The 7,890-nt window shown below is 49.2% G+C and overlaps 1 protein-coding gene across 1 annotated transcript; it reads left to right on the top strand.

Annotated features, from left to right (window-relative positions):
- Window positions 1–5,805: 5,805 nt before the first annotated feature.
- LOC119236140 (coiled-coil domain-containing protein 12-like) lies at window positions 5,806–6,623 on the top strand. The gene has a single exon (XM_037499813.2). The coding sequence runs from the start codon at window positions 5,847–5,849 to the stop codon at window positions 6,330–6,332; it is 486 nt and encodes a 161-aa protein (XP_037355710.1). The 5' UTR covers window positions 5,806–5,846; the 3' UTR covers window positions 6,333–6,623.
- The last annotated feature ends 1,267 nt before the right edge of the window (window positions 6,624–7,890 follow it).

The following is a 7,890-nucleotide window of genomic DNA, read 5'->3' as shown; positions in this document are numbered from 1 at the left end:
GGGAGTGGAAAGAAAACGCTGGGCCATTTTACAGGATTTCTGTGCGCATGACAAGGGGCTCCCCAAGGATGGCCGACCTGCCATGGATGGGAGGAACAGTTTATTTTCTCTGTAGGCCACTCTGGAGCCTTTCAAAGGTGTGAAGTCCTGTGGCCTGCAGAGGTGGACTCTGCTGGCTGTCCACAGCAACCCTGCCCAGGCCCCTGCCCTACAGACCCTGGCCTCTCCGTGTGCCGCCCGCAGGGAACTCCCTGGCCCACCTGGCCTCTCGCTTGCTGAAAGGCTGCAGAGTGACAGGCTAGAAACTCGACTCCACTGTTTATTCACCAAACACAGAATCGGCCCTCTGGACTCTCCTCCATCCAGACCCTCTGCTACCCTCAGGGAGAGAAGAATTTCCAGCCCACTCCCAGGCCAAGCCTACCTGGCACACTACCCTCCCCCTCTGGAGGATGGCTGCCAGAAGGTGCTTCCAGGCTGGCCCAATAGCAAGAGACAGAATGGGTAGACACAAGGAAGAAAGTTCTGCCACTGGGAGACGTTCCATTTAGAGAAAGCAGGAGAATCGCCTGGAATCCTAGGCTCTTCCAGTAAGGATTCTGGCTCTTCAGTCTGCGCTTTCTTCCCTCACCCCTACGAGGAAGGGTGAGGCTGCATGCTTCCCAAGCCCCACTCAGCGCTCCTAGCAATGGTATTCTGACATCAAGAGACAAGGGGCAGGCGACAGAGACGCTATCCCAGGTCCACCAGCATCTTCCTGCTCTGGACCCTCGACCTCTCCATCTCCCAAATGGGCCTAATTTCCCCCGGGTGGTTATGAACTAATGGATCTGAAAAAAGCCTACAGCATGTTCTCTGTAAAGCACCCTACTGTGCTGGGCGCTTATTCTTTCCACTTTTCCTTATTGCTTAAGTCCTTTTGCATTCTCCTCCCATTTTTTTTTTTTTGCCCCCTTTTTTAAAAAAAGATTTATGCATATAAGATCTGGGGTACAGGCCAGAGGTATGGGGGGTGAGAGGATTCACCAAAGAGTGGGGAACAGAACAGGTAGATTGATTGAAATACACTGCTGAAGGAAGCAGCGGGTGAGTCAGGAGAGGTCTGCTGTGCCATGTGGGTAGCTCCCTGGCTGGGGATCAAACTCATGCTGCAATGGCTGCAAATAACTTCATAGCTTGTGTCTTAACCCCTTGCACTACCAGGGAGGCACCCCCCCTTCTTTATCACCCTTAAGAGACAGTAACTTCATTCTCTACCAGGCAGATTAACTGAGAAACATTTACAGATTGAGAGGTTTGTTTCATTTGAATTGATTTTAATACATGTACGCATTGAGGAGGGAGGTCAGGTGACAGGGAAATATCCCCAGAGTCCCAGAGCCCCTCGGGCAGCCCCCCCGAGGCACCTGCAGTACTGCCCCGCAGGGGAGTCTCTGGCTAGGTCTGCAAGTAGGACATGCAGTGTGCATGGTCACAGCATCACTGGACTGGACCAAAGGACCATCATGCAGTGGTTCCATTGGACCTCTCAAGCCAGGATAGCAGGGAGCCGTTGGACTGGTGACCTGACTGGTTGGTCCCTTGTATAATAGCCAAGGAAACTTCATGGTTGCTCTTAACTGAGGCTGTTTGTTGCATTTCCCACCCCAACATCTTTTGTAACTCCGACTGTTTCGTGGAGCGTCTTGTTGCTCGTCTAAACTGCCCCATCGCTGGAGGAACTGACGGGTCTTTGTCTATAATGATCAACCGTGGGACCCAGGAAGTTGGTCAGGGCTGTGCTGACAGCTTATTTTGGCAAAACCAAGTGGTCTGGGGCTGCAGTCAAACGAGCCAATACTAACCCACCTCCCCTCAGCCTTCTCCAACCCTGGTCTTTCCAGAGATTCAGTCTCAAATGTTTCAGCAATAAACCTCACCCAACTCCACCATAGAAGTCCTTCTATGCACTGTTGCCATCTGCTTAAGTTGGGCTTCAATTCAATAATGGAGAAAGCCAGAATAAGGAGGCCACACCCAGTCCCCCCCCGATGGCCTGTCACCAGTCCAGCCTGCCTCACTGTCCACACAGCCTGAGCCCTCCAGCCCTGTATCAGGTCTGTTAGGGGATCGCCAAGCCCCCAGCATAGCCCCCTCATTTGCCTCTAACTCCTTCATTGCAGATGGGTCCATGGACTTTCAGTGGACTACATAGCCAAGAGGGTCCTCACTCCCTCCTTGGCCTTTCAGACTCACGGTATAAGGGACTGTCCACAAATTAGGGATCTGCCATTGTTGCCTTTGTAAAGGCTCTCCGTTTCCTGCAGTCCCACCCCTCACATCGCTGGAATCAGCTAGGGTGGCCCCTGAGGCTAAAGATGTAACAGGGCAGGGCCTCCCCGGTGGCGCAGCGGTTGAGCGCTGGGTTGCGAGGCTGCCCACAGCCTCTGCAGTGATGGTTCGATCCCCGGCTGCTCCCCGGCCACCAGAGGAGGGTCCCGCATGGCGCGCAGACCTCTCCTGCCGCCCGCTGCTCCCCTCAGCAGTGTACTTCGGTCCTTCTGCCTGCTCTGCTCCCCGCTCTGGCTCTGGTGAATTCTCTCACCCTCCCACGCTTCTGACTGTACCCAGTGCTTGTATAAAATAAATAATAAATCTTAAAAAAAAAAATGTAACAGGGCAAATGTAGCCAAACCCCTTTAGACTAAGGACTAAATCTGCAGAAACTTGGACTGTTTTGGAGCAGAAGGACAAGATCTAGACTTTCAATATCTAGACTTCTCCCTGCCTCCATCCCCTCCTCATTTTACAGATAGGAAAATTCACAACAAGAGACTCCTTGACACCCAGTTTGCCATCCATTAGCTCATTTCACTCTTTTGGAATTGCAAGGGCAACTGCCTTGTCATTGTGTTAACCCAGTGTTCTTCACCATGAGGAATGCGAACAAAACCCACAGTCAGTAGTCGAAGAAGCGTGGAGTCCTAGTTGTGTTGTTTAGCATTGGAAATCAAAAGCTAGAGCCAAGAAAATAGTAATTCTTGGTTGAACTGCTTCAAAAATAAATAGAAACAGTGGCCTAACTAATTTGAAATTCAACTCAAAAACAAAGCCAAATTGTTCTTTTCCTGTTTCTAATATTTTTGCTCCCACATTAAGATTATTTAATCCACTTCCTATCTGTAGGTGGGCCTACTGTGGCCCGGAGAGAGGGCCTAATAGCCTGAAGGCACCCAGTACACCACAGGCAGGCTGGGCTGGTGTACCTGGGCTGAAATTGTTCTGCCTCTGAGGCAGGCATTTCAGTTTTAGAAAAATCTCGGCTACATGGAAATGCTATTCCTACAAGCAGCTGGGCACTGCTTTTGGATCTGGGGCTTCACAGTTTCTAAACAATTTTAACAAAAGATTTTAAATTGGTGAACAGGATTGTTCACAAAGTTTCATCTGTGGGGAAAACTGCCAAGATTTCTTAGCATTTCTAACTTAAACTGCTCCCTCCCTAAAGTCTTGGGGCACTTGAGGTGAACATGGGGTGTGAACTGAGCCAGAGAAAAGACTGTTCGAGAAACAGTCATTCATGTGGCCACTGCACAGACCCTGTCTTTATGATGCTTGAATTCAAAAATGAGGTTCCATATTTAAATTGTTCATCTCTGGCTAGATCTTTGAGTGTTGGATGAATTCACTGGAAAGTGAATATTTTCTTAAGTGCCAGGGTGTTTCTGAAACTGACTGCTTTTGGTTTATTCCTAAATGTTGTAATAGACTCCCGAGTGTTACCCTGGAGCTGAGCTGATCATCCCCCCCTGGCACCACATGCCCTCCGGAGATTTATAGTTGGTGATGACCCTCCACATCTCTGAACACTGATGAGGACATAGCAATTCATTGCTCAACCATCTACCTCCACCCAGTTTCCATCACCTCCAAAACTGATAACCATCAGAAGCTGTTAATTCTCAACAAACTATCTAATCCACATGCTGTTCAATTTGTGTAAACCCCAGTCTGTGAGGATCATAAAACAAATAAGCATGAAATGCTTTAGCATTTCCAGTCTCTTCTCACCTAGACAGGACAGGTCTCTCAGCTTTCATGGCTGCCACCTCCTTCCAGAAGGAATGGGCAGTGCAGGTTCATGTCTGGACCTGTTAGCTCCTGTGTCTGGGACAGAGGTCACATTCCATCTGCCCCATTCCTCCTGCTCCCCCTACTACACCCCCAAAGGGGACAGAGCTTAAGTTCCCTGACATGTTAATCACTGAATGTCTTGTCCCGCAAAGCACAGGCATGGGGAATCAAGACGCTGGATGAAAAAGGAAATGGTACCTCAAAATACAGAGCATGGAAGGAACTTGTGGTGAGAGAGGAAGAAAAAAAAAAAGTGGGCAGCTCTAGGAGAGGACAAAAAATTCAACTGTCCTGTCTAGACACAAGCACAGGGTGGCCAGGGGCTTGTGGGGGGAGGGCTTGGAGGGGAGTAAGCATAGGTGAAGATTTGGGCTAGGCTAGGAGTGGGGTTGAATTGTTAGGGGGAAATGATGTCCTGAGTTAATCCCATACAGGCTTTGTGGACCCCACCCCCACTCCAGACTAAAGCCATCAGGACATTGGGAAAGACAAATCCCATCACCACCAAGGGAGGGTGGCTGGGACCTGAGGGTGGAGTTGGGCAGCCAGGTTGAATATAAAAACCAGACACCTGGGCCTTGGGCTCTCTCTGGCTCGCGATTGCTCCCCTCCTGGCTTCATGGCTCCTGGCTGGCGGCCAACTCTGAGAGCGCCATTTTGGGATTCCTGATCGGCGGATCGGGTAGGACTCATTTAAAACTTTGTCTCCCACTTTTCTCCCAGAGCTGTACATTTCCTCATTTCCCCTGCCCTTGTAAATAAACCTTTTATTAACCTTTCACGTGTGCCTGCAGTAGAGCATTGATAAGCCCTTTTATGCGCGCGGGTGAGGACCCACAGTCAGGCACCCCGTTTTGTATCGGGGTTGCTCTACAACAGTTTGACCTCTAAATCCCTTGTTGCGCCTCTGAAATTCCTCAAGGCTATGTCCAAAAGCATATAATTCCAAAATTCTGTAGTTCATAGATCCTATACTTCTCTAACAAAACAGACATTTGCTGATTCTCATGCACTGAGTCTAAGTCTGTAATCCAATGAGACTAATTAAAAACTGCTATGATTGTAGAAGTCTATGGCTCTAATTTTACCATTCCAAGATGCTTCTATATACTGTGATTCTAAGATTATATCATTCAATATTTCCTTAATTTAATATTCTTACATTCCACCAGTCTTGCATCCTATGATTCTAAGACCACAATTCTGGATTTCCATTAGTTTATTTCTTCTATATCTCTAATGCTTGAGAAGTCCAATATCCTAAAATTTTTATTCCATAATCCTAATGTTTTATGCTACCGAATATCTAAAGAATCTGATTCTCTGAATTATTTTAAGAATTCCAGAAGTCTACGATTTTAATATTGTGCATTTCTAAGATGCTACAGATGTTTATTCCAAGTTCTAGATCTTGAAGTCTAGCATCCCAAGATTTGGTTCCATGATTTTCACATTATATGCTCTCATTAACTCCAACATGTCTCGATCTTTATTTTCTAATTTTATGATTTTGCTATTACAAACAGGAAGTCCCTCTGTTAGGGGGAAAGGATGTCCTGAGCTAATCCCATATAGGCTTTGTGGACCCCACCCCCACTCCAGACTAAAGCCATCAGGACATTGGAAAAGACAAATCCCATCACCAAAGTGAGGGTGGCTGGGACCTGAGGGTGGAGTTAAGCAGCCAGGTTGGGTATAAAAACCAAACACGGAGGAGGAGGCCCGCGGGCAAGATGGCAGCTACTGCGGCCAGCATGGGCCGGCTGGAAGAAGCAGCTTTGAGGCGAAAAGAACGCCTGAAGTCCCTTCGGGAGAAGACCGGGCGCAAGGACAAAGAAGATGGGGAGCCAAAGACCAAGAAGCTCAGAGAAGGGGAGAAGCACAGGGAACTTAGGCTGAGAAACTATGTCCCAGAGGATGAGGACCTGAAGAGAAGGAGGGTGCCCCAGGCTAAACCAGTTGCAGTGGAAGAAAAGGTGAAGGAACAGCTGGAGGCTGCCAAGCCAGAGCCGGTCATTGAAGAAGTGGACTTGGCCAACCTCGCGCCCCGCAAGCCTGATTGGGACCTCAAGAGAGATGTGGCCAAGAAGCTAGAGAAGCTAGAAAAGCGAACCCAGAGAGCCATTGCTGAGTTGATCCGTGAGAGGCTGAAAGGCCAGGACAGGCTGGCCTCTGCAGTGAATGCCACCACCGAACAAGAGACCTGCGACTCTGACTGAGGCATGTCCATCTCCCCACCTCGCTCCCCATCAGCCCGTCCTATGGGAGATGGTCTTGGAACAAGGGGACAGGGCTTGCCATCCCTTCCAGTTTGGCTTCAAAGCAGTGACTCCCTGCCCTGTTAGCCTGAACCCCACATGGGGTGAATCAGCTCCTCGTCTCCTGACTGGTCCCGCCACCCAGAGTGGGAGCAAAGCTACCAGCAACCTGTGAGCTTGCTGTGTCTGTACATATGTATGTATCTTGAACTGTTTTTTATTCTCAAAATAGAGATAAGCAGACTGTGTATGGCAGGGAAAAAAAAAAAACAAACACGTGGGCCTTGGGGTGGCTGGCTATCGCTCACCTCCTGGCTTCGGCTCCTGGCTCGCGGCCAGCTCTCAGGGTGCCATTTTGGGATTCCTGATCGGCGGATCGGGTAGGACTCATTTAAAACTTTGTCTCCCACTTTTCTCCCAGAGCTGTACATTTCCTCATTTCCCCTTCCCTTGCAAATAAACCTTTTATTAACCTTTCGCGTGTGCCTGCAGTGGAGTGTTGATAAGTCCTTTTAAGCGCGCGGGTGAGGACCCAGTCAGGCACCCCGTTTTGTATCGGGGTTGCTCTGTTGGGGGGAAATTTGTTTTTACATAAGTTAAACCATTTTAATATTTTTTTTTCCTGTGATTTTGACATATCTGCTGTCTTATTCTGGCTAATGCCTCCAGATGTTTTTCTTTCGGCTTGGACTGATGAACTGTTTTTCCAGGAATAGAGGACTTTTGCTTTCTACAATGGACAATACCTGGAGGGATTCGTTTTCTTTCAGACTGGAACCCTGCAAAATTTTCATCTGAGACTGTATCCCAGCATCCATATGTTTGATCTTCATCACCATGGAAATGGTGGCAAAAAGCGAAAGGGAGGGCCTCCCCAGTGGCGCAGCGGTTGAGCGCTGGGTTGCGAAGCTGCCCGCGGCCTCTGCGGCACCGGTTCGATCCCCGGCTGCTCCCCATCCACTGGAGGAGGGTCCCGCATGGCGCGCAGACCTCTCCTGCCGCCCGCTGCTCCCCTCAGCAGTGTACTTCAGTCCTTCTGCCTGCTCTGCACCCCGCTCTGGCTCTGGTGAATTCTCTCACCCTCCCGTGCTTCTGACTGTACCCAGTGCATGTATAAACAAAAACAAACAAATAAAACATGCCTCAAAAAATAAATTAAAAAAAAAAAGCGAAAGGGGGGAATTGTTAGGGGGAAATAATGTCCTGAGTTAATCCCATACAGGCTTTGTGGACCCCACCCCCACTCCAGACTAAAGCCATCAGGACATTGGGAAAGACAAATCCCATCACCACCAAAGGGAGGGTGGCTGGGACCTGAGGGTGGAGTTGGGCAGCCAGGTTGGATATAAAAACCAAACACGTGGGCCTTGGGCTCTCGCTGGCCCGCGATCGCTCGGCTCCTGGCTGGCAGCCAACTCTGAGAGCGCCATTTTGGGATTCCTGATCGGCGGATTGGGTAGGACTCATTTAAAACTTTGTCTCCCTCTTTTCTCCCAGAGCTGTACATTTCCTCATTTCC

The sequence above is a fragment of the Talpa occidentalis genome, unplaced genomic scaffold (assembly GCF_014898055.3).
Source record: "Talpa occidentalis isolate TD23 unplaced genomic scaffold, MPIMG_talOcc4v2.1 talOcc4.9, whole genome shotgun sequence".
NCBI classification, from domain to species: Eukaryota; Metazoa; Chordata; class Mammalia; order Eulipotyphla; family Talpidae; genus Talpa; species Talpa occidentalis.
This window is presented reverse-complemented; position numbering and strand designations above follow the sequence as displayed.

Excerpts from the sequence above, each read along its gene's own strand:
- LOC119236140 (XM_037499813.2), top strand. The coding sequence starts at position 5,847 with ATGGCAGCTACTGCGGCCAGCATGGGCCGGCTGGAAGAAGCAGCTTTG.